The sequence below is a fragment of the Carcharodon carcharias genome, chromosome 1, assembly GCF_017639515.1.
Source record: "Carcharodon carcharias isolate sCarCar2 chromosome 1, sCarCar2.pri, whole genome shotgun sequence".
Lineage (NCBI taxonomy): Eukaryota > Metazoa > Chordata > Chondrichthyes > Lamniformes > Lamnidae > Carcharodon > Carcharodon carcharias.
In genome coordinates this window covers 64,716,677-64,743,653 of record NC_054467.1, presented here as the reverse complement: position 1 = coordinate 64,743,653, position 26,977 = coordinate 64,716,677, and the positions used below count along the sequence as shown (strand labels likewise).

At 41.4% G+C, this 26,977-nt stretch overlaps 1 protein-coding gene across 5 annotated transcripts in view; it reads left to right on the top strand.

Annotated features, from left to right (window-relative positions):
- The window catches only part of prmt9 (protein arginine methyltransferase 9), a 97,343-nt gene that overhangs the window by 41,732 nt on the left and 28,634 nt on the right, over positions 1 to 26,977 (top strand). Inside the window, exons 2-4 of one of the 5 annotated variants that reach the window (XM_041193907.1) lie at positions 3,464 to 3,612; positions 9,630 to 9,866; positions 21,627 to 21,794. In XM_041193907.1, the coding sequence (XP_041049841.1) occupies positions 3,464 to 3,612; positions 9,630 to 9,866; positions 21,627 to 21,794 (554 nt within the window). Of the gene's footprint in view, positions 1 to 3,463; positions 3,613 to 9,629; positions 9,867 to 20,553; positions 20,759 to 21,626; positions 21,795 to 25,896; positions 26,003 to 26,977 lie in introns of those variants that run through there. The other 4 variants (XM_041193927.1, XM_041193917.1, XM_041193942.1 and 1 more) reach the window with 4 other exon arrangements.

Genomic DNA, 26,977 nt, shown 5'->3' with positions numbered 1-26,977 from the left:
AGGCAGTTCTCTGGAGGAGTTAAATTCCTCGGAGGGCACCTCCATCTTGCAGCGCCCACTCTGACGTTGAGGCTGCTGGTCTTTCAGTGCTGGATCGCCTCCTATTGGCTTGCTGCCTTCTCCAAACTCTCCCACTGGGTCCTGCCATCGGCATTTGTGGGTCCTGACCCACATTTCGTACTGACAGCTGATCGGGATCTGGGAACAAAATTCTTGCTCCTAGAATAGTACAGCACAGAAGAACACCATTTGGCCAACTTGAATTCTCACATTTGTAACACTACTCTCTTTAGAAGAGTAATCCAATTAGTTTCAGTCTCACTCCCATACCCTTTCCCCATATTCTTGCAATTTTTCTCCTTCAAGTATTTATCCAATTCCCTTTTAAAGGCCTCTATTGACCTTGTATCCACCATCCTATCATCTAATGCATTCCAAATCCTAACTACTCATTGCATAAAAATGTTTTTCCTTATGTCACTTCTGATTCTTTTGCCATTCACCTTAAATCTGAGCTTTCTAGTTATCGACTCTTCAGCCAATGGAAACAGTTTCTCCTTATTTACTCTATAAATCCTTCTTGATTTTAAACACCTCTTTCAGAGCTGCTTTTGGGCTTCTTTGCTCTAAGGAGAACAACTTCAGTCAATCCATATAACGAGTCACTCATCACTGGAGCCATTCTAGTAAACATCTTCTGTACCTTTGTCCAGGGCACTTCACACCCGTCCTAAAGAATGGTGTCCAGAATTGGACACAGTGCTCCAGCTGGGGCCAAACTGGTGTTTTATATACATTTAATGTACATTTAATATACATTTATATACATTTAATATGTATGTATTTAACTTCCTGGCTTTTGCATTCTCTGCCTCTATTTATAGAACCCAGGATCCTATATCCTTTATTAACTACTTTGTTAACCTGTGTTGCCATCTTCACAGATTTGTGTACAAACATCCCCAGGAGACTCTGTTCTTGAACCCTCTTTAAACTTATAGGATTATAAAATTACATGTTTCATTTACTTGGGCAAATATTTTTGTGGTATGCTGCAGTATTGTGTAAAATTAGGTTGTTAAGCCAATTCCATCCCACTTGATAATTCCATGCAACTCTTTACATACGTTTCAATTAGAAAAGATAGCTTGCTAATGACCCCCAGCGACCAGAAAGAGAGAGCATGTCATTCAGCCTGTGATTTCCTATTAGATATTCAGTATATTGCCTTTCCAGACAGGAGATGAAAATTCCAAGCAAATGTTACTTGCACCTATTTGAGTGCTCACTGCTTTGAGTAGTGTACCCTCTTGTTTCATCCTTGGTAAACTAAATTCTATTTATTTAAATTGAGTAAGTTGTGCACTGTTTTTACAGAGGGAATATATTGCAGGTATACATCTTCAGAACACAAATTTAATTTTGCACTTGTTTTTATCCAGTTTCTTATTTTATTTACACTTTGAATACTTCATTTATGCCAGGGAAGTGGTAGATTCTATCGCAGCTGAAGAACTAGCAGATGTAGTGGACAATGGGCCAAATGACCTCTGTGCTGTAGTTCTATGTTTCTGTCTCGTTCAAAATAACCTTTATTCTTCAGTAATGGTTTCTGAGCATTGTTTGAATTAAGTAAGTATTCTGCTACTTTATTGCTCTTTTTAAGTTTGCTTTATTTTGTAGGAGAGGGTAACAAAATATCCTTTTACAGTTGTCAAGACTGAAAATAGATATATGTCTGCATTTTCAAAGCTGTAATGTGGGACTGTCAGAAATCGAAAGACTTATAAAAATATATATACTTTGTTCTTCAACAATGTTCTACTCCAGACAGAAGACAGTTTGAGGTTTTATGTAAAATATGTGTTAACCTTTTGCATACTGAAAGCAGCTTTCATGGTTGCACATATTTTCTGTAATGCAGCATCTGCAAAATGCAATATACATGTGCAGTGCTGGATAATTTAAAGAATTAAGAAAACGATTGAAAACCAGGCTACTGCATGCTGTTGAATTTGATGCTGGTTCTTTATTGGAATCCTCAAATTAAAGAAGAAACTAGAAAGAAATTACTTATTAACTCGTTATGTCTGGCACAAATAGTAAAAATATTTACAACTAGGAGTTTAACATTGGGCTGGAGCAACTATTTTGCACTGTCAAGTTCCTTTCAGCAGCTGTCTTAAAAGCGCAGGACATTTGCGACATGTGAACAAGGCATGTCCTTAACCACTGATTGAACAATCGTTAACAAGCAGCACTGAGTCTGAACGAGAAAATGCCAATAAGAAGATGGAATTCAAAGTCAAATCAGTTGCAGAAAGAAATAGAGATGGAAAAAGATTGGATTAAGAAAGAGCAATAAAAGACACAGTACTTTTTACATTCTTAAAAATTCTAACAATTAATTAATCTGAAAGGAGACTGCAGGCTTGTATAAGTTCATTTTCAGTGTCAGAGAGGTTGTTGACAGTAGTTGTGACTAATCACACCATTAAAAGGGTGCTTACACTGGAATGAACAAACCCTTACATTTTCTGGTGAGTTTAGTTGGTATCTATGAGGTAACTACAGGAACAAGCTGTTCAATGTATTTGAAAGGTGAGACAGACAACGAGATGCTGCTCTCATGAATCTTTTTCAGGACTAGCGTATCTCCTACCCAGTAACTTCCAGATTTCCACATTTAACTTCGCATGTGGGGTCATCGGATGTTGCTGTCTGATTTTCATGTCAATAACAGTGAATGCTGTTAGCTTTATCATTATTTTTACAGAAAAACCCAGCCCATTATGTTTTAGCCCAGAAAGTGAGCTTTCAAAGGCTTTTTGATCAAACTGATATTTTCAGATGCAATAGGTAGTTCCAACTCTCAACAAAACACAGAGTAAGATGGCTCCTTCTTTGGAACATGGGAATTGTTAGATTGTAAAACATCAATTCCAACTAAGATAAAAGCAAAATACTGTGGATGCTGGAAATCTGGAAGAAAAACAGAAAATGCTGGAAAGACTCAGCAGGTCTGACAGCATCTGTGGAAAGAAAAACAGAGTTGACGTTTCGAGTCCGTATGACCCTCCTTCAGGGCTCTGAAGAAGGGTCAGAAGAAGGGCCATATGGACTCGAAATGTCAACTCTGTTTTTCTCTCCACAGATGCTGTCAGACCTGCTGAGTCTTTCCAGCATTTTCTGTTTTTCTATCAACTCCAACTAGTTTGCCTTCTATCATCCTAGTAGTGACATAATGCGACAACAATGGATTTTGTCAAATTGACCGTCATGAAATAGGGATGCAACTTTTGTTCTGAATGTTAACGTGCTTGCCAAGTCATGGATAGTTTAATACCTGATCAGGAAGATTCGAATCCTCGTGTTCAATCTGACTTATTGCATTTGGCTTTGCTTTAATGTTTTTTCTTCATCATGAGTTTTACTTTAGTTGTCTTTACCTCTGAAACCACAGGAATCGTTCCAACACACACTTTTTAAATGGGCAGAAGAACTTGATTCTTTAAGTCGGATTCAGGATATATTTGACTGTTATGAACAGGCCTTGGAACTCTACCCCAATAATGAAGTAATATGGAACAGTATGGGAGAACATTTATTTAGGTTTGTGAAAGTATTTTCCAATTACATTTGAATATCTGTTATATCGAATGGCCATAAGTTACCACTTTTATATAACTCCTTAACAGCTGTTACTGTGACCTCCCATATTCCTCAAGGTCCGCCCAAGAACCACATAAAATTTAGTGAACTTGAACTGAGTATTGATGAGTTCAGTCATAAACGTCATAACAATGAAGTCCAATCCAGTCTTCATCTAAGATTCACAGACATCAACTTTCCAGTAAATCCTTGGAGAGAGCTTCAAAAGAAGATTCTTCCTATTGAATGGTTCTATGGGTGATAATTGACCCCCAGTATTTTGCCCAAGTGGCATTATTAACACTTAATCCTTGGCTGTGTTTTGTTAAGTGAGTATCACAGCTAAACCTGACCCCTTCCTCATCTGATGTCCTTACTATATGGATGCATTAGCATGGATTGCAAGAAGGTAATCAAGAGGACTCTTAACCAAAATGTGCTGATTTCAATGGTGGGCTCTCTACCATTACTTTAACTGAAATCAACTATCTCAGCACAGATCAATAATTGAACCTGGGACTCTCGTTGATTACGTGGACAAATTTACTGAGCCATTGGAGGAGTCCTCTTCTCACCCCAGTTGAAATCAGCTAATTCAGCACAGAGCAGGATTGAACTTGGGACTTCCTCAGTCTGCAATACTGAGTTTCACTTGGGAGAAGCAGCTTTTCCAGATATAATCAAGAAAGCAGTGCAGAAGGTCATCCATCTTACTAAGCTTGTGCCAATGCACAACAATTTACAGTCACCCATTTCCTTGTGTTTTGACCTAGTACCCCATCTCCTTTTTCAGGTAAGTGTAAAAAGATAACCATTTTGAAGAAAAACAGGGTAGTTCTCTCCAGGGTCCAGGCCAATATTTAGCCTTCAGCCAACATCACTGAAACAGATATGATCATTATCCCATTGCTCATTGTGGGTTCTTGCCCTTATCAATAGTCTGAGGTACATTGCAATGTTGTATTTGAGTCATAGTGAATGAGAAAATGTGTTTTTATTGAGATTTACCTTCCAAAGATTCTGGTATTAAACATGGCCGGGATAGTAGTAATGCAGATATATGTATGACTTCTTATTTATTATTGTTATTCCCTTCAGTATGAAATAAATCAATCATTGTTTAAAAAGAAAACATTAACTATATAAGCTGCTTAACAATAAATAATTGTTTTTTTTAAATTTCCCATCTCTATTCTATCCCTGGGATACTGGCAAACATGTACTATGTTATCCAAGTGACTACTGAGCGTCTAGGTAGTAAGTATTGACACGGCAACTGAATTCATTTCCATCATCTCCCGATATTTTCATTATTGAACTTTCCAGCATGGATCTCTGGGCAGCAACCAGAGATAAGCCCCCTGCCTTCATAGGGCATGGAGATAAATAATAGTCTGCCCTGCAGTCCTGGCTGACAGCAGCAATGCAGATGGACTAGAGACAGAATCTAGAGCCTTCTGATCAATGTGGGCTACTGCTGCACTGCAAAGTAAAACGGTATGCAGTGGCATACACTGCATTCCTGGTACAGAGCCTTGCCTTCCAGGGATATATATTAGGAAATTGCAAGGTACAGTCCTCATGATTTTCCAACTGTTAAAAGTAAATCATGGGAGAGCCAATGATTTCATGGTGCTTGCTTCTGACATTTATAAATTGTACCCACTGGAGAAGCAAAGAAGTCAAGTCTGTTATCAGATAGAATGTAAAGTAACTGTCTCACCAACAAGAAACTTGGGGGGAAAATTAGCCCTCCACAGCATGCTGGATTGATTTCTGGGAGGGGTGTTAAAATTTCAAGTTTGAAACCTGACCCCAACATTCTTTGAACATTTTTAATAGAGGCAGAGATGACTTCCTTGCTCTTGAGAAATGGGTTAGTAATCTAAACGTACTAATAAGGCAATGTGGCACAAATTTGAACAGACTTTTAATTTTAACTCCTGGGGGCTGCGTTATTTGGGTCTCGGGAAACCCAGTAGGGAGGTGAGAAAGACCTGATCGAATAGGTAAGAGTCTTTCTAGCAATGTTCATGGGCCAGGAGGAGGCAGGAGTGCTTCCTTCCCCCTGTCCCCCAAATAAACCTGCTTTACTCCTCTCCCCCTCTCCCGCGCAATACGATCTGAAGCCTCCTTACACCCATGATCTAAAGACCCCCAGCGATCTCCCCCCAACCCATGATCTCCCCTTGACATGATATGTTCAACTTCCCCTGACCCGCCAGATTCTCTACTCCCAGGTTGCAGCCTGGCAGCACACGTCTTCCATCAGCCAGCCAGACTCAGAAGTCACCCTACCTCCTGATAGGGCTGACTGCCAGCCAGGAAATAGAAAAAGAAAATTCAAGTGAGGTCCTGTTTTAAATTTGACGAGACCTCTGTGTTACCTGCATTTCCAGGTTTCTTAGCCACTATGATCACCCTCTCTGCCACCTTGTAAATGTCGAGGCCTGACTGGTATGCAGATATAAGGATCTTTTGAAATTCTAAAATCAGCTTTGAACGAACAGAGATTTTTTAATACTCATGTTTGCTCACGCCTAGTTTGTAGGACTACTTCCAAAAGTGGACCCATACTTTTAGTGAACAAATAGCTTATCTTGCATACTAAATAATCTAATACACCCAAGTGTACATAGGGTGATTAGTAAACTAATTTGCTGGAAACAGTGGGGGCATTTTTAATTTTTGACATGGCAATTGTGGATTTCCACTCATTATACACCCTACTGTTTTTTCCTTTCAATGGACTCCAGTGGAAATTAGTTAGGTATAACAGGTGGTCTATCTGCAACTACCTGTCATCCAACCTGGTGAAAGTTTTTTAAAAATTCAAAAGTATCTCTGGACACGTCCATCTGAAAGGACACAAAATACTCCAAGAAGTTGGGGTTGTTCTGCTTGGAGCAAAGGAGGTTGAAGGGAAATTTTCTGGGTGTGTACAAGTTACGACAGATTTAGATATGATCGACAGAGAAAAGCTGTTCCCACTAGCCGGTGTTGCAAGGCTACATCAATTTAAGGTTTTGGGCAAGAAATGCAGGGGGGAGGTGAGGAATTTTTTTTAATGCAGCAAATGGTAATGAGCTGCCTATGAGAATGGTGCGACTGGAGACGATCAATAATTTCAGAGGAAATTGGATGGGCACTTGAGGGCAAAGAACTTGGAATAGAGTGAGGGAATGAGACTGACTGGATTATTCTACAGGGCGGTGGCATGGATTCGATCGGCTGCATGGCTTCCTTCTGTGCCATTTTGACTCTGTGACTGTATAATCTCTCAGTCTATAAACTAAAAATCAGGTTTATTAAAACGTAAATTAAAGAGGATTTTAAACAAACCCAACATATCAAATTACATAAAAATAATACTTTTTAAAAATTTGCTCATGGGATTTGGGCACCACCTTCTCAAACTGCTGTGGTCCATGTAGTGTATGTACATCCACAGTGCTGTTATGGAGCTTGTTCCAGGATTTTGATCCTGTGACAATGAAGGGACGACAATATATTTTCAGGTCAGGTTGGTGTGTGACATAGAGGAAAACTTTCAGTGACAGGTATTCCCACGTGCTTGCTGCCCTTGTCCTTTTAGGTAGTAATTGTTGTGGATTTGGAAGGTGCTGTTGAAGAAGTCTCACTGTTACTGCAGTGCATATTGTAAATGGGACACACTGCAGACACAGTGACGAAGGGAGTGAATGCTGAAGATGGTGGATGGAGTTTCATTTAAACGAGCTACTTTGTCTTGGATGATTTTGAACTTCTTGAACGTTGTTAGGAGTTGCACTCATCCACGCAAGGAGACAGTAATCCATCACGCTCCTGACTTGTGCCTTGTAAATGGTGGAAAGGCTTTGTGGGTTCGGGAGAATGAGTCACTTGCTGCAGAATTCTCAACCTCTGACCTGCTCTTGTATCCAAAGGGAGGTGAGAGTCACTGCCTTTACATCAAGGCAACATTTGACCGAGTGTGGCATCAAGCAGCCTGGGCAAATCTAACGTCAACGGATATCTGGGGGAAGACGGTTCACTGATTGGACTCATGCCTAGCACAAAGGAAGATGGTTGTAGTTTTTGGAGGACAGCCACCTCAATCCCAGTACATTGCTGCAGGAGTTCCTCAGGGTAGCGTCCTAGGCCCAACCATCTTCAGCTGCTTCATCAATGACCTTCCCTCCATCATGAGATCAGAAAGTGGGGATTCTGCTGATGATTGCACCATGTTCAGTACCACATCGCAACTCCTCAAATACTGAAGCAGTCAGTGCCCATATGCAGCAGGACCTGGACAACATTTAGGCTTGGATTAATAAGGGACAAGTAACATGTGCGCCACATGAATGCCAGGCAATGACCAACTCCAACAAGAGAGAATCTAACCATCTCCCCATGACATTCAATGGCATTATCATTTCTTAATTCCCTGCAATCAACATCATGGGGGGTTACTATGAACCAGAAACTGAACTAGACCTGCCATATACATACTTTGGCTGCAAGAGCAGATCAGAGGCTGAGAATTCTGAGGTGAATAACTGAATAACTGACCTCCTGACTTCCCAAAGCCTGTCCACCATCTACAAGGCATAAGTCAGTAATGTGATGGTATACTCTCCGCTTGCCTGAATGAGTACAGCTCTAACAACACTCAAGAAGCTCGATATCATCCATGACAAAGCAGCCTGCTTGATCTGCACCCTCCTCCACTAACTTTCACTTCTCCTCCACCACCAGTGCACAGTGGCAGCAGTGTGTACCATCTATAAGATGCACCAACTCACCAAGGATTCTTTGACAGCACCTTCCAATCCCACAGCCTCTTACCACCTAGAATGATAAGGGCAGCAGACACATTGGGCGACTACCACTTGCAAGTTCCCCTCCAAGTCACACACCATCCCAGCTTGAAACTATAATGCTGTATTTCATAGTTTTGGAATTAAGATCCTGGAACTCCCTTCACAGCAGCACTGTGAATTTACCAGCATCACATGGACTTCAGTTCAAGAAGGCAGCTCACCACCACCTGCTCAAGGGCAATTAGGGATGGGAAACAGATACATCCTGTAAAAGAATAAAATGGCTAGTCAGTTTCTGGTCAATGGTGACTCTCAGGATACTGATGGTAGGGGACTCAGTGATGGCAATGCTGTTGAACCTCAAGGGTAGGTGTTCAGATTTCCTATTGCAGATGGTCATTGCCTGACTCTTCTGTAGCACATAAGTTAATTGCCACTTACCAATAATAAAAATTAACTCTGTAAATATAACGGTAAGGAAATTCTTTCACTTTGAGTATTCCTATTTGCTTATTCACTAAAGAATCTGTGCTATTGGCTTGATTTGTATATGGTACTATACAATACTGCAATTGTTCACAAGCATTCAAAGCTGATCCACAGGAAATCACTTCTTGCCATGGCACACTTGTTAGTCAAATTATCACAAGAGGCTACATGAGACCCAGCCTCAGGCCATTCATCTTTTAAGACAACATAGAACTGAACATCTGGTGAACAGAATTCCATCCTACTGGGACAGGCATTCAAAGTTAATGGCTCTGACAATCAAAAGTTAATAGCCCTGGCTGCCTTCACAACCATGTCTTAGGTGTCTAGCCAACTTATATAAGACTTGTTTATGAGCAAACCAAATAACAGGTGAAAACAACTCTATTTGAACCACTTCCTAAATGCGAGACCAGGTAGTGTATATTGTACAGAGTATAGACAAACTACTTTCAGGCAGCAACAATCAAATTGAAATTACTGTAGTACTCTACATAACAGCTGATCTGTCCAGCCAGTTAAAGCATTGTTAATTGATTCTACACATGGATAATAGCTAATAGAAATCATTACTTTCTTATGAAAATTGTAAATGTAATAGCAATTAAGCAAATATCTATGTTTTGAAAGTCAGTATATCCAAAAATTAAAGTTAATTCTGAGCTATCTTCTTTGCTCTACGAGCAGTATGGGGTTCCGAGATGAAGCGGCTGGCTACTTCCATAAAGCTGTTAAGCTCAATCCTGACTGTGCAGACGCAAGAGAGAATTTTTATCGTGTTGCCAACTGGTTAGTGGAACGCTGGCACTTTTTAATGCTGAATGATAAGAAGAGGAACGTTGCCTATCAGAGAGCAATCCGGAAAGCAGTGCAGTCTGGTTGCACATCTGTTCTGGATATTGGAACAGGAACTGGCATTCTCAGGTCTGTACAATTTCCCTGCATGTGGTTGTCCTGATTGCAATGTCTGTTTGTAAAGGAAATGTGTGTGTTTCTACAGCAAATATATATCTGCGTCTGCATATTATAAAGATGGGATTTGGAGGGGCAAAGCTCCAAATGGGAGAAATGAAAAGTGGCATGACTAGGTGAAAGGAAGGGGAGAAGACAGGTGAGAAAGGGCTAAGAGAAAAACAAAGGGAGATGGCGATGATAAGCCTAGGTTTGCAGCAACTGCCAAAATATGCATGCAAATGAACACAGTCCTGTTAATTAAAAGAGTTCAGGGAAGAGACATTATGAGAGAATCCAGAGTTGAAGTTGTTAATTGTATCAATACGATCCCAGTTGGGACCATAAATGTTTAAAGAGAAATTTGAACACCCAGTGATTAACTGAAAGAAATTACCCCACAAAATTTCATGTTTTTAAACAAAAACAACCTTTTTTTAATATTTAAGAATACACAATAAAGCAAACACTAGCATCGTAGGTGACCAATGTCCTGTTCAGAAAGGCTAATAAATTCATTCGATTCACAACAAATGTTCATAGCCAGGTTGCTAGAGCACTTGGCATCAGGGGCCATCATGTGCTTCCACAAGATTGCTACATAAGCCACGAGCAAACTAGCATAGGGTAAATAAAGTCAAGGAGTTAAATGTGTGGCTCAGAGATTGGTGTGGGAGGGCTGGGTTTCAGTTCATGGGGCACTGGCATCAGTACTGGGGCAGAAGGGAGCTGTTCCAGTGGGACAGGCTTCACTTGAACCGTACTGGGACCAGTATCCTGGTGAACTGAATAACTAGGGCTGTAGAGAGGGCTTTAAGCTAAATAGAGGGAGGGGACAGGAAAGAGGATATGTAGGCTTACAAAGCAAAATGACTTGGCAGCCTTGCAGGGCAGCTATTTAGGTAATGATACCCAGAGTGTGACAGGAAGGGACAGAGTGTACAAACATAAAAAAAACAGCAGCAAATAGGGTCAAAGGGGGAAAAAATAGTAAAAAGGCAAAATTAATGGCCCTTTACTTAAACGTACATAGCATTCGGAACAAAATAAATGAATTAACGGCACAAATAGAGGTTAATGGGTATGATCTTACAGCCATTACGGAGACGTGGTTACAAGGAGATCAAAGCTGGGAACTAAATATTCAGGGGTGTGTGACTTTTTGAAAGGACAGGCAGGAAGGAAAGGGTGGTGGGGTAGCTTTGTTAGTATGAGATGTAATAAGTACCAGAGCAAGAAAGGATCTTGGATTGGAAAATGTAGAATCCATATGGTGGAGGTAGGAAATAACAAAGGGAAGAAGACACTGGTGGGAATAGTCTATAGTCCTCCTGACAGTCGCTATACTTTAGGACAGAGAATAAATCAGGAGATAATGAGAGCATGTAAAAAAAGCAGTACATTAATCATGGGTGACTTTAATCTTCATGTAGATTGGGAAAAGCAAATTGGCAGAGGTAGACTCAAGCAAGAATTCATAAGAGTGTATTCGGGACAGTTTCTTAGAACAATATGTTATGAATCCAACTTGGGATCAGGCTATTTTGGATCTGGTAATGCGTAATGAGGCAGGTTTAATAAATGATCTCAGAGTGAAGGATCCCCTTGGAAACAGTGTCCATAAAATGGTAGAATTTAGCTTTCAGTTTGAGAGTGAGAAACTTGAGAAACAACTGTGTTACACTTAAATAAGGATAATTACAATGGAATGAGGGCAGATTTGGCTGGAGTGGACTGGGAAAGGAGTTTAGCAGAAAAGACGATTGATGAACAATGGCAGGTGTTTCAGAAAATAGCTCATGACTTTCAACAAAGATATATCCCAGTGAGGAAGAAGGATGCAAGGAAGGGGATAAACCAACTATGGTTAACCAAGGAAGTTAAGGACAGTGTCAAATTGAAAGAAAAAACATACAATGTATAAAGATTAATGGTAAGCCAGAGGATTGGGAAAGTTTTAAAAACCAACAAAAGATGACCAAAAAAAAATAAAGAGGGAGAAAATAAACTTCGAGGGTAAACTAGCAAGTAATATAAAAACGGACAGTAAGATCTTCGTTAAATATATAAAAAGGAAGAGAGAGGCCAAAGTGAACCTAGGCCCCTTAGAGAATGAGACTGGGGAAGTTACAATGGGGAACCAGGAAATGGCAGAGGAGTTGAATAAATACTTTGCTTCAGTCTTCATGGTGGAAGATACTAATAGCATTCCAAAAATACTAAATAATCAAGGGGCAAAAGTGGCGGAGGAAATAAATACGATAACTATCTCTAGAGAAAAAGTACTAGGGAAACTAATGGGGCTAAAGGCCAATAATTCCCCTAGACCTGATGGGTTGCATCCTAGGGTATTAAAGGAAGTAGCTACAGAGATAGTGGATGCACTGGTAGTAATCTTCCAAGAATCCTTAAAGGATTGGAGAACAGCCAATGTAACACCCTTATTCAAAAAGGGAGGGACACAAACAGGTAACTATCGGTCAGTTGGCTTAACATCTGTCATTGGGAAAATGTTGGAGTCTATTATAAAGGATGTAATAGCAGAGCATTTAGAATTACATAATCTAATCAAGCAGAGTTAGCATAGCTTCATGAAGGGGAAACCATGCCTAACAAATTTATTGGAACTCTGAGGATGTAACAAGCAGGATAGATAAAGGGAAACCAGTAGACATAATATATTTGGATTTCCAAAAGGCGTTCAATAAGGTACTGCACGTAAGGCTACTTAATAAGATAAGAGCCCATGGTGTTGGGGGTAGTATATTAGCATAGATAGGAGATTGGCTAACTAATAGAAGACAGAGAGCTGGGATAAGGGGGGCATATTCGGGATGGCAACCTGTAACTAGTGGAGTGCCACAGGGATCAGTGCTGGAGCCTCAATTTATTTACAATATATATTAATGATTCAGATGAGGGAAGTGAATGTACTATCGCCAAGTTTGCGGATGACACAAAAATAGAGGGGAAGGTGAGGATGACATAAGGAGTCTACAGAGGGATATAGACAGGTTAAGTGAGTGTGTAAAAACTTGACAGATGGAATATAATGTGGGGAAATGTGAGGTTATGGACTTTGGCAGGAAGAATAGAGGAACTGAATATTATTCAAATGGAGAAAGACTGCAGAAGGCTACAGCACAGAGGGATTTGGAAGTCCTTGTGCATGAATCCCAAAAAGCTAACAGACAAGTTCAACAGGTAATAGGGAAGGCAAATGGAATGTTGGCCTTTATTTCAAAGGGAATGTAGTATAAAAATAGAGGAGTCTTGCTAAAGCTACACAAGGCACTAGATAGACCATGCTCAGAAAACTGTGAACAATTTTAGTCCGTTCTCTAAGGAACGATATACTGGCATTGGAGGCAGTCCAGACAAGGTTCACCAGGTTGATCCCAGGTATGGAGGGATTTTCTTATGAAGAGAGGTTGAGTAGATTGGACCTGTACTCATTGGAATTGAGAAGAATGAGAGGTGACCTTATTGGAATATATAAAATTCTTAAGGGGCTTGACAGGGTAGATGCTGAGAGGTTGTTTCCCCTTGTGGGAGAGCCTGGGACCAGAGGGCATAATCTCAGAGTAAGGGGGCGCCCATTTAAAACAGAGATGAGGAGGAATTTCTTCTCCCAGAGAGTAGTCAATCTGTGGAATTCTTTACTGCAGAGGGCTGTAGAAGCTGGGTCGTTAAATATATTCAAGGCAAAGATTTTTAATCAGTAAGGGAATTAAGGGTTATGGGAAAAAGGCAGGAAAGTGGAGTTGAGGATTATTAGATCAGCCATGATCTCATTGAATGGCACAGCAGACTCGATGGGCCGAATGACCTACTCCTGCTCCTAAGTCTTATGGTCTAAGAGCATCATTACCTCGTCTCCAAATCTTTGCCTGTTCTGAATGTGTGCCCACCTCTGCCAGCCTCCATCCGGAGCTACCTCACAATTCATGTCCTCAACCCCATAGAACACCCCAGAAGGCCAGGAGGAGCAGACCTTTATCACACAGGATGAAGTGTGTGATTCCCTGCCTCCACAGATAAAGGCTTTATGATAGTATATAAGTCACTGAAGTTGTGAGCCAGCAGCACATCACTTCTTGCACTTGTACATAACCTTGGCTAATCTCCTTGGCACATCATTTATGTGAAGGCCAGCAAATGCTGCATGCTCCATCATGTTGCATTGCCCTGAGAATACATTCAGGCCACACACATTACCATCCAGTAAAGACTGACCTCTAACAAACTGCTACATTATTGCCTGAATAAGTCAGATTTCCCTCAGTAGCCTTCATTCAATAATGACTGCCAACCATGATGCTTAACAGTGCAATATGCCCTCTGAAGGAGGTCATTCCAGCAAATGCACATAATACCAAGTGAGCAAAATATAAGATGATATTATATAGGTATACACATATGCATAACTTTGCAGTGACTGAACACTCGTGCCACCATTTTGTTCTCTTTAGGTCTTAATTTTTCTTCCACGCCCACTAAACCTTGTTGCGACCCCGACTCCAGCTAATGAGAAGGCAGGCTGCTAAGACCAATGCCCCACTGCATGTGATGTCTTTGTGTGGTCCAAGACCTCGAGGGCCTTGGCCTAGTGGGGGTCTCCTGCACAGGTACAGGGTGCTGTCGTCTACTCGAGGCTCTGGTATCATTTCCAGCGGGGATGAGGAGTGCCTGCTTACCCTGTACCCTGAGGCCATCTCCAGGGTGGCTGACTGGCACTGCTCCTCCCTCTTGGTGTGCAATGTCACCTCCCTGTATCCCTGAGGAGAAGGGGCACCTGGAGGGAGGTTCAGGTGCCTTGTTCCTCTCTAGCCTAGCCACTGCTAGGGCAGTGGCGTAGTGGTATTATCACTGGGCTGGTAATCCAGAGACCCAGAGTCATGATTTGGATTATCAGGATCAAATCCCCCACGGCAGATGGTGGAATTTGAATACAGTAAAAATCTGGAATTAAAAGCCTAATGATGACCATCAATTGTTGATTGTTGTAAAACCCATCTGATTCACTAATGTCCTTTGGGGAAGGAAATCTGCCATTCTTACCTGGTCTGGCCTACATGTGACTCCAGATCCCTGGGGATAGGCAATAAATGCTGGCCTAGCCAGTGACGCCCACATCCCATGAACGAATAAAGAAGCCCATGGCCAGAACGACAGAATACAGGTTCTCATGCATTTGGATCATATGATAGACCTAGCTCTCCATGGCGGTCGCCATCTCTCCATGGAGAAAGCCATGCATTCACATGTCGGAACCATGGCAGAAGTCAAGCATGGATGCACTCCTCCAAAATCCATGCAATGTTCTGAACTCCAGCACCTCTGCCAGATTTTCCCTTGCCTGCCTCTGCATTTCCAGCAGGCTTATTGTGGCTGAGATCAGAGGCCCATCATCTGCCTGAGGTTTGGCATGGATCTGATCCCCAACTATCCTCCCGCCCTCAGTTACCTTGGCTGACACGGCCTCCCTCAGCTGCTGGAATGTGTCCGTGAAGTGATCACCAGCATGTGCCCCTTTCTGAAATCTGCATGAATATATCTCTGCCAGTGGAAAATGAGGGAGAAACAGATGATGGTGCATCTTCTGGGTGTCCTTGGTTTTCATCAGAGGTGGAGTCATCAGTTTTCACTGAGTTTTGACCTTTGTCTATGGCGATAATCTGAAGTGGCCAACACCAAGAAAGACATTGGGCAGGATTTTACGTCCTGCAGGTGGATGGTGCCCGACCTGATTGGGCGTAAAATAGCACGCGATGACGTCAGGCAAGGGTCCTAACGTCATCACGCACTTGCGCAGTATTTCGGTCGGCGGGTGCGCACAGGAGTTGGAAACGTGACCCATGACAATTAAGAGGCCTATTAAGGCCCTTAATCAAATAATTGGAACACATTTTTCGCTGCCCGTCTTAACCTTACGGATGGCAGGTGGGCGAATCAGCCAGGCGGACTTTGGATTTTTTATGAAACCTCATCCATGGGCAGAATGAGGTTTCCAACAATAATTAAAAAAAAAAAATTTTGAACACAATTTTTGATATGTCCCTGTTCATGTGACTGAGTCACATGTGGGGACGTGTTTCTCTCATTTTTGAAATCTTTATTTTTGTTTCTGCAATTCTTCAGCTTCCTGAGGCAGCCCTGTGCCGTCAGGGAGCTTTCAGTGCACGCTCCCACGCACATATGCAGACTTTAGCATTCACACCCCTCTTGCCCCCTCTCTGGCAGCGCTGAGCTCTTCATCGCGCCTTTCACGCTATCTGGCTGTTAATTGGCCATCCAGCATGAAATTGTGCTCGGGGGCTGATTGCGGGCGTGGGTCATTTCCCAGCCACTTCCGGACCAGCCTGATGACTTGAAAATCCTGCCCATTAAAGAGAAGCTCAGTCTGTCAACCCGTGCTGATGCCTAGTCACCAGGTTAGAGACATTCTTACTCTTCTGGCTGACTGGTACAGCCTCTCTGTGTTCAAAGTACTGGCCGCCCTGCTCGCTTGCAATCTCCAAGGCTTCCTGTTCACAAGATGTTAGCACTTTTAGGTCAACCACTCCTCTGGCCTTGGTCCTCTCCTTGGCATTGTAGGTCTCCTTATCCTGCATGACAAAGTGGAGACTTAGTGACATGTCAAGAGACACTTAACTTCCTTGTCTCATGTATCCTCATGCCACCTACTGGCCCCATGCTCCAACTGGTACCTAATCGCTTCATCATGCACAACTGCCACACGGAATGGCCTCTTCTGGCACGTAGTTCTGATGATGACCACACATTTCCCAGCCTGGCCTCTCTCCCTGCTTGCAAAGTCTCTTTGCTTTCTACCCTCGTGAGAGGCCCTTTGATGCAATGCCATGTTGCCACTTACCCTGGCTGTTCAGAGGAGATCATTCATCCTTTTGCAGCACTGCACATGAGTTCATGGCTGAAGCCCATGGCTGCTCACTTCTTCTGTTTTCTCTCTCCAGGATGCTTTGGTCAAGCAGGAGGGTTTTCTATTGCCACCTCTGGGGAAGAGCACTTCCCATTGTTCCCAGGCAGCCTGGAGGAGAACCTGCTGGAAGGCACCGTGTGCCTCACTTTGTTCGTATGCAGACATGTTACTGAATGGGGAGGGAGTGATGGGAATCCAAGAAGGTGAATTGCCAAATGAAAGTGAGGAGTGATGGGGTTAATTGACGGAAGGTGTCCAGGGAGTCTGTGAGTCGCAGAAAAACATTCTAAATGACCCTGCAGGTGGGGGATCTGAATTCAAATTTGGAACTAGTTCTCCCTGCCTGCAGAGTCTGGTTGCTTGCTGAGGTAGGCCTTTTATAGCCCGTCCCAACCTGAAATTGAGTCAGCCAATGGCGGGGTTGGGTACTTCTTGCCCTGTCCCCGCCACATAATTGCCCATGGGGCATTGTAATTGTGTACATTGTGGCTTCCAACACATGAGCGGAAATGGCAACCACTACTGGTCCCACTGTTGGGAGCCTCAGTCTTCTGCTTAAATTCTGCCCAGTGTGTGGGGAGGTATATATCTGGTGTTATATTCTGTGAATAAATCTATTCCAAGTAAAGACCTGCTCTGGTTTCTTCATCAACTGGCTATCAGGACTAAAACAAAGGTCTGAGACCTATTGGTGGGGGCATGGCCAGTGCGGTGAGATGTTGATTTGTAGACTGCATGGAGCGGGCTTAAGACGTCCAGGAACCAGCGCTCAAGCTCAAAGACAGTTACAGGGAGGGTGTGGATGCAGGGGCCATTTGAGGTTCAGAGTATTGGAACACTCCCCTGGAGGTTGTCTGGTGGGATCTAAGGGCTGTTAGGAATAGCATGGTCAACTGCAGTGCTAGGTGAGGTTGGTCCAGGAGATGGGAAATGGCCTCAGAAGTCACCAATGCACATAAGTAAGTCATATTATATCAGCAGATGAACAAGGAAAAGTGGGGGTGAAACCTAAGGACCAAATGCAGTAAAGTCCAAGAAGCCAAGGGAAGATAAAATGTAAACTCAGAGAATTAGTGCTGATGACGAAACTGGTCTGAAGAGCAGCTGTAGATCAGGAGGTACAGCAGTTCAACAACAGTCCAGCAAACAATGATGAGCAATTGTTAACTGGATAGTGAATGTCAGCAGGAATCAAAGGCAAAGTTAGGGAGATGGAATCAAAGCTAAGCTTGATCTTGGACACATACATAATTCATGTACGTGTAGCTGTAAGGCAGTGGTCATTGAACAGTGGTCAAAAATGAGAAACCAGACTGATTTTTAGGCCTCAGGGGAGATTATCTAATTCAGCAGAGACTGGAGATTGAACCTGTACCTTACTGGCTTGTATGGCTTAATTACTTACTGGATAAACTTGCAGAGCTCTCAGGGAAGCCTTAAGTTCATGTCTTTTAATAAATCATCAGTGAGGATCAATGTTCCCTCTAAAGAACCCAAAACTCTCCAAGCAGGCTGTGCACAAGTCAGCCCCCCTAAGTTACTGTGCATGCACTGCAGTAGAGAAAATAATTAAAGGGGCCTTGCACTTAAATAAATCACCTGCACCCTCCAAAAAAATTCAAGGCAGCTTTGGTGAGGATCATTAAAATTATATTTGTATATTTTGACTGTAAATTCTCTCTTTTTCCAAGTATTGGATTTTTGTCTTCTGATTTGAAGAAAACTCCCTAAATTCCCTGTGCCCTTTTTCATTACCAAAAATCAGAACCAGAGATGTGGTGAATCGCAACAATGACATCAGTATGCACAATATGTGCCATCTGTGCCATGGTAATTTCATATATGCAATGTGCAATCATCTCTGAATCCAATTTTTTTTGCACAAAGTGAAACAGAAGACCAACACCAATGGAAGTTTTCAGATTATGATATAAAGTAGTATGATTATTCCAACTTTACAAAATGAGGAGAAAACAACTACTGCCATTGTGTTTGGACAGAACCCAAAGATCGTTTTATGGTGAAGGTGAAACATTTTAAATTGGTCAGTAAAGCATTGTATTCCAAGAAATTTACACAAGGTGATACTTCCAGGTGATAAACTTGAGAGAGTCAATTATGGCATGAGGAAATTGATCCACCATTTGTCCTAATGCAGTTCATCAGGCTTAGAATTCTGAGCCCTATATGTAGCTACTGTAACAGAGCTCCCATTATTTACCTGTGCACCCTAGACACCTGGTAACTTTAACTTAACTGACCATATGTTAATGGTATGGGGAAGTTACAATGAACTTGGGTATACTGTAGCTCTTTATTGAACCTCATAAAGTGGGATCTGACCAATGTGAAAAATTTTGTTGCTTATTTTCTCTAAATTTATCTAGTATTTTGGACCCTTTTATTTCTCTCCGCTTGGAATCTTAAAAAAAAAACCATGGGCTTTTAAATCAACAGTTAAAAGAAAACAACTTTAATGATCCTTAGTAATTAGCCACTTGAGACTGGTTGAAAGTACATAGGAGTACTTGGCTAAAAATATGTTTGTTGCTTGGACTGTGATGGGAAAGAATGTCAGTCAGTCTGATACCTTAGTAAGTGCTGAGTGACATCAGCTTAGTTGTCTGCTTCTCCACATAAAGACAGGCACTTGAATTGTAACACAACATACTGTGGTGTGTTTATAAAGCAGTCCTGATAACTGAATAATTCAAACAGCTGCATATTAATTTTAGAGCACTGATGTCATAAACTATATTAATTCAGCTCAGAATCAGCTAAACAATGCAACAAAATAATTGTATATTGTTGGCAGGTAATTCAGTTAACTGGTTAATTTGGATAATTTCATTAATAAAATATGTCTCACGATATGGGCTGGATTTTACAGTCGCAAATCGGGCAGGCTATCCCCCACACATATGTAAAATATGACATGATGACATCAGGTCAGCAATCTGATGCCATCGTGCCAGTCTCCAATTCTATGGAAGGCGAGCAGCTGCAGAAATCAGAAGCCCACCTGCCATTTTGAAACAACTAATTAACAAGCTATTGAACCTGTTAAAGAGGCAATTGACTGTCATTTTTCGTTCTCTGCTCCATTTTTTGGGGCGACAGACGGGAGAAAGTTTGGGAATGCTTTTCACCAGGTGAGAGGAGGCAGCACAAGGGCAGAAGAAATGCCCTGCCAACGGAACTATGGCTGCATGTAGCAGCTGAATCTGCTGGTGAAGGTGGCAGTGTTTGTATGCTTTTTGACTTCATTTTTCACTGTTTTGAGCCTGCCATAAGAAATAAGGAAATATTGAGCGCATGGGAGCCTTTAAGTTGATGGCCGTGAATGACTTCACATTCACAGCATAACCCTTCTCCCGTATGATGTCCCGGTCTAGAAGCCCAATTGGGCGCAGAGCCCTGCTTTGTACCATTAATTGGCTGCCTTCCTGCCAGGCGGTTGCTAATTGGCCTTGGTTCTTGATGCTTGATTCACCGTGCTGAGATGGCAGGAGTGAGTGAACCGCTCAATTTCCATTCCCCTTCCATCACCCCGCTGAGAACCATAAAATCCAGACATAAAGGATTTTAAGTCTTACATGGTTGGAAGTAGCAGTGTTGCAATGTAAAGTAACTATCATTTCTCTCTCTCTCTCTCTCTCTCTCCCCCCCCACCCACCCCACCCCGCCCAAACATACATCCTTGTCTTTTCTTTGAAGAAACTCAGTAACAGATGCCAAAGCAACAGTGTGATAAGGAATCGATGTAGAGGTCGGACTCTTTCATAGGTTCTTGGTCTAGACGTCTCCACCCAATTGCCTACCCATTCTTTAACTGATTGTTTAACATTATCAACAATGTGAAAGTGTACAACTATACACTGAGGAAGAGAAGGGAGTTTACCACACCTTACTACACACCTTGGTATTATTAGCAAATTTTGAAATTTTACTCTGTATTCCAATATCCAAGTTATTTATATTTATCAAAAAAAGCTGTGGCCCTCGCACAGACCCTTGGGGAACACCACTGTCAGTCATCCTCAATTTTGAAAAACAACCATTTACCATGATACACTGTCTTTGCCCTTAAGCCATTTTTTTTTATCCAAGCTGACATTGACCCTCCTAATCCATGAGCCTCAATTTTGTTAGCCAGCCTTTTATATGGTACTTTGTCAAACGCTTTCTTAAAATCTGAATATATTGGGTCGGAACTTTATCTCACGGTCATTAGGATGCCAAGATTACAAACAGTCTGGTTCAGCCTCAGATAGTGGGCAGGGAGTGGTATAGAGTTGATGGCTAGGGAATGGAGTTTGTGGTGACGATTGAAGACAATTGGTGGAACTTAATGCCCTATCCCATGGTGAGTTTGGCGGCAGGAGACATTTAATCGGGCAGGGGTGTGGCAGGTGTTGATCCTGCTGCCTTCTCGCCTCTGTCCCGATTAAGTCTGTAGTGGGAAGATGGGAAGGCTTGTGGATGACTTACTGCCTCACCACCAATTGAGGCCCTTAAATATGCAATTAATGCTTTTGGGGAAAGTACCTTGCAGAGTTTAGCTACTTCCCTAATGTAATTTGCATCTTCATATCCACAGAAAATAATTTCTGGGATCCTAATTGTCAGTCTCAAGGTTGGAATTGAAGAAAAATATGAAATAACAAAATTTGTTTAATTCTACAGTTTTATCAGGTGGTAGACTAAAGATAAACAAATAAAATTGTTAGCCATATTTTTCCTTGCTCACCTTAAAATCTATGTTTGTTTTTCTTCTCTCTACCATTCAGCATGTTTGCAAGAGAGGCTGGAGCTTCTCATGTGTATGCTTGTGAGCTGTCCAAGACCATGTATGAACTTGCCTGTGAAGTAGTAGCTTCCAATCAAATGGCAGGAGAGATCAAGATTCTGCACATGAAATCATTAGACATGGAAGTACCTAAAGATCTCTCCAGCAGGTACAGTCTATCACAGCCTAACAAAAATATATGCTAGCTATAATACATTCTCTTAAAACTTTGTTTCTAAATTGATGAATTCATCCTCTAGCCAAAATCCATAAAGGAGAAAATGATTTTAGCTGTGTTTACTAGTCTTTCAGTAAAATACTGAAATTATAACCTTTGTGCCTCAGCTTTTGTTGAAATATTTGTGGAAGTGACATTTAGCAAGGAGCTTCTACTCCAGAATTGGGAATTGGTCCTTTGATTACAATATATACATTGAATTTTCAACATATACTTTCCTATTTCATCATATATTTCATTACATACTTGACAATTTTTTTAAAATCACTGTCTTTACAACAAAGATGAGTCAAAGAAATTTAGAGAAGCAGAGACAACAACTTATATTGTGCTTTTAACACAACCAAACAGAATCTAGCTTGGGACTGGTGCAGAGGTATATGGGGTAAGGTTGCCATTGTTTTCTCCTCTGCAACCTGAGTTTAATGGATCGTTGGAATTTAAGTTCAACTTTCCATAATGTTTAACAGTTCGGGCCTGTTGCCATGTAGGCTTATGCCCAGTGCTTTTTTCCTGAAATGTAGCTATAGTCAGGTAAAATATGGAAGGTTGCATACTACAGAAAATTCCGTTTATTATAAATTTTATATTGATTTTACAGGAAATTTCACTGCATCTCGAGTCATTTCATAAAACTGGCAATATCAGTCATAATTTTTTTCAATAGATTAAATTATTAGGCAGACTTATGGTTGAATTATTGATAAATGCACAATGAATCGGTACAATATTGAACAATCTAAAATGGTGTTAGAAGTCTTAAAAATTATTGTTAAGAAGTTAATCAAACAAACAGAAAAGACCTTTAACTTAATTATTTTTCTGATAAGAAGCAAGCACCTTTCTTGCAGTGTTGCAGAAAATTTTCTTGGGGTATACAATAAATATTAGCATGACAAAATACTTTGTTTTTTTTTCAAAGAAGTACTTGCATTAGACATCCCATCACTGAGCTAAAATGGCGGTGCTTAAATGAAGGTATTAAAAACTGAACAAAACGAGAAAAAATATAACATTTTTGACCACAGGTACACTCTGTTCATTTATGATTACATATTAGTTCATAGAAAATAAAAAAAACCTGAGGATACAGCTGATGATGTTATCACCTCCAGTTATGATGTTACCACCTCCAATTATAATGTCATGAGAACATTAAAGGAAGGTATTCCATTCTTCCTGTTTTGAGAAGCAATTGCACCTTATTTATCCAGACAAATTGTGGCTGATAGTGTTAGCCCCATTACTGAATGATCTACTCATTTGATGACATCCCCAAAAGCAGAATGAATTAATAAACAGCATTTGTCTAGTTACCAAAATGATACCTTGGGATGGTTTCACTCTATCTTGATCTAAAGTACAAGTTTTGACCACAAGGTCAAACATGAACAACTGACACTACAGTAATATGATTAATGTGTTGAATTAAAAGTTTTGAATAATGCTCAATGATCTTACAAAATGTTTCACTTAGTAGATCTTATGACAATTATTAGCGAGAATGTTAACCTGAATATTTGGAGGTTGCAATAGCTTGGCCTAATTCCAGGGCAGAAATTACCCATGATAAACTATGGACAAGGAACTACATTAAAGAAAAGAACAATTTTAAACTCAGGCCCAGTGACAAAACCTTTTAAAAATAAAAACAGAAATGCTGGAAATACTCAGCAGATCAGCCAGCATCTGTAGACAGAAGGAGAGTCAACATTTCAGGTTAATGAAGGAAGGGTCATACTGTGTTGCATTTCTTGTTCTGCATAGGCATTTAAGACACAGTCATTAGTGAAGAGAAAGTTACGACCCACAGCTTCACGCATTTTGGTTTTAGCTTGTTGTCTCCTCAACTTGAAGACTTTGTCTTCTGTGCGATATCTAACTTTTGCTAACACAGAATGCTTCAGAAAGCATGGCAGAGAGCATCATGCTAGACAGGATAGGAGCCAACACACAGTCCTGCTTCACTCCATTTGTGATTGGGAATCAATCAGAAGACACTCCACTGTCCAGGACACGAGCTAGCGTGTCGTCATGGAAATGCCATACCGTAGTGATGCATTTTGCTGGGTAGCTATATTTTGCCATGATCTTCCATTGGCCCTCACGGTTAACTGTGTCGAAGGCTTTTGTCAGATTAACAAGTATTGAGTACAAATTGCAGTTCTGCGCTTGGTATTTCCCCTGGAGCTACTGTGCAGCAAAGATCATGTCAACTGTACCACAACTTTTCTCTGAAGCCACATTGACTCTCTGGTAGGAGGTCCTGTTCAAGATGTAGTGTCAAGCAGTTTAACAGGACTCTTGCAAGCTTGTTCCCCACAATGAACAGTATGGAGATTTGTTGACAATTGTTGCAAGCTCGACAATTTCCGTTCCTTTTGTAAAGGTGGACAATTGATGCATCTTTGAATTCCTGAGGCATGGCTTCCTGGTTCCACGTTACCTAGAATAGTTTGGTGAGTTTGTCAGAGTGTATAATGCCTCCTGTCTTGTATACTTGACCTGATTGTGCATGTGATCCTGGTACCTTGCTGCTTGATAGAAGACTGATTACTTTCATGATTTCAGCTTTGTTGGGGGTGTCAGTAAGTGACATGTTGATTTCAATTTTGGGGCAAGTGAGCAATCACCTCATCATCATTGATTGTTGAGGATCGGTTCAGAACATTGTTGAAGTGTTCTGCCCGTCTCTGCAGGATTTTGGTCTTGTCTGTAATCAGTGTGGTTACATTAGCTCTAAGGAGGGGGGAGTTTCCAGAAGCCTGCAGACCCTACGTTGTCTTCAGAGCATCTTTGAAGCATTTAGTGTTCTTTCTGTTTGTATAATTGTATTTCTTCTGCCCTTTTTGCTTCGCCAGAGATTATGCATCTGGCTAAGCTTTGATTGAATGTTGTTGAAAGTGACTTTCTTTGAAGTAGATAAATGGTCGTTTTGGTCAGATTTAAGGAGGCGGTGTTTCTCATCTAACCAAGTTTGAATCTCCTCATTGTTTTCATCAAACCAGGCCTGGTGCTTATGAGTGGTAGGTTCCAGATGTTCTAGGCAGTGGAGCACACAAGGTTTCTGAAGGCTATCCAGTCATCCTCTGCTCTGGAAGAGACAAATTTAAGACCATCTAGCTGGCAATACAAATCTTTTGAGAAGCATTGCCCCACAGTAGCCATTTTAAGTCTTGAGATCTTGAGTTTCTTGCTGACTTATTTTCCTTGTGGGAGTTTCTTGGGCTGAATATGGATGTTGAGCTTTGAGGCAATGAGCCTGTGGTTGGTCCAACTATCTGCTCCAAACATGGTTTTGGTCACTGTCTTTCCTTCTGACAATAATGTAGTCAATTAGGTGCCAGTACTTAGAACGAGATGAATCCAGGATGTCCTGTTTCGGTTTGAAAGTTGGAATCCAGAATTGGAAATGAGATAATGCTTTACACACATTTTCAGCGGAAGAAGGCCATCATTGTTACCAACTCCGTTTCCTCCCTATAACTCCCTGTCAGGACTGATGGCCTGTGTCAACCCTGGCATTGAAATCACCAAGGTTCATGAGTTTGTCTGATTTTGGCAATCAAAGATTTTAGCTGTTCATATAATTTATCTTTCACCCCTTCAGAATTTGTCATCAGATGTGCATAAGCACTGACAATGGTGGTGTGACTTTTCCCTGTGAGGGAAAGTCACAATGTCATGACCTGGTCGTTTTTGCCTTTTGGGAGGCTGGAAAGTTTGGGGACTAGATTGGATTTGTTAACAAACACTACTCCTGCTTCACAAAGCTCTTCTGTACTGTGACCACTCCAAAAGGTGTGTCCAGCTCCAGCTTTTGTGATTTGCACTTCATCAACTAAATGAGTCTCACTTAATACTGCTATGTGGATGTTGTACCTGACAAGCTCTGTCCTAAATAGGGCTCCTCATCTCTCTGAAATAAAAACAGAAAATGCTGAAAATACATCAACCTGAAAAGTTAACTCTGTTTCTTTCCACATATGCTGCCTAACCTGAGTATTTCCAGCATCTTTTGTTTTTATTTCAGATTTCCAGCATCCGCAGTATTTTGCTTTTGCATTAGTGCTGTTCGTCTCTCTGGCCTATCTGCTCTGGCACAATCCATGAGCGTTAAAATGTTCCATGTGCTGTTGGTAAGTGGTGTTTCCTTTGTCTTCCTTTACACTTGTACATCCGTTGTAATGGGATCCCTGTCAATTGTGGTAAACTGCTCAGGGTAGGTAAAACAGGCAACGTTTAGCCACCTCCTCATGCCTTCATGCCATAGAAGTGAGCAGTGCCATCTTGGAGAGGGTTGCTCAGTCATTCCAGAGCTGCTGAAGTCCCCCGCCACTTCTATACGATGAAAGACAACCCCTTGGTTTGTTTGCAGCGTTGTGGCTACAGTTTCCAATATATCCTTATCTGCTGCTTTCCCACTTCCCCATTGTCTCACGACTTGAAGACTGTAAGATGATGAATTGTTGCATGTTATGACATGCACGTGAAATGTATTACAATGAGGGAGAGTTACACTATATCAACCTTGCTCTCTCACCCATGTACAGCTGAGTACAGAGGCAAGACAAAGTTGACACGGCTGGAGCTGACTCTAGATGCGATGGATGACCATGGTACTTTAAGTTTCTGACCACTCTCTTAGCACCCCACAATGCTTTGCTTAGTTGCCCTCATGGCTGTTGAGTTCATGTTGAACTCTTCCACTGAAGAGTCAGCATGGTTTAATGAAAGGAAAATCATGTTTAACCAATTTATTGGAGTTTTTTGAAGGAGGAACATGCACAGTGGATAAAGGAGAGCCTGTAGACGTACTGTACTTGGATTTCCAGAAGGCATTTGATAAGATGCTACATCAAAGATTATTATGGAAAATAAAAGCGCATGGTGTAGTGGGTAACATATTAGCATGGATAGAAGATTGGCTGGCTGACTGGCAGAAAGCAGAGTATGCATAAATGGGTATTTTTCTGATTGGCAGGATGTGATGAGTGGCGTCCCACAGGGGTCTGTACTGTGACTTCAACTTTTTACGATTTACATCAATGACTTAGATGAGGGGAATGAAGACATAATAGCTAAATTTGCAGATGACAGAGATAGGTAGGAAG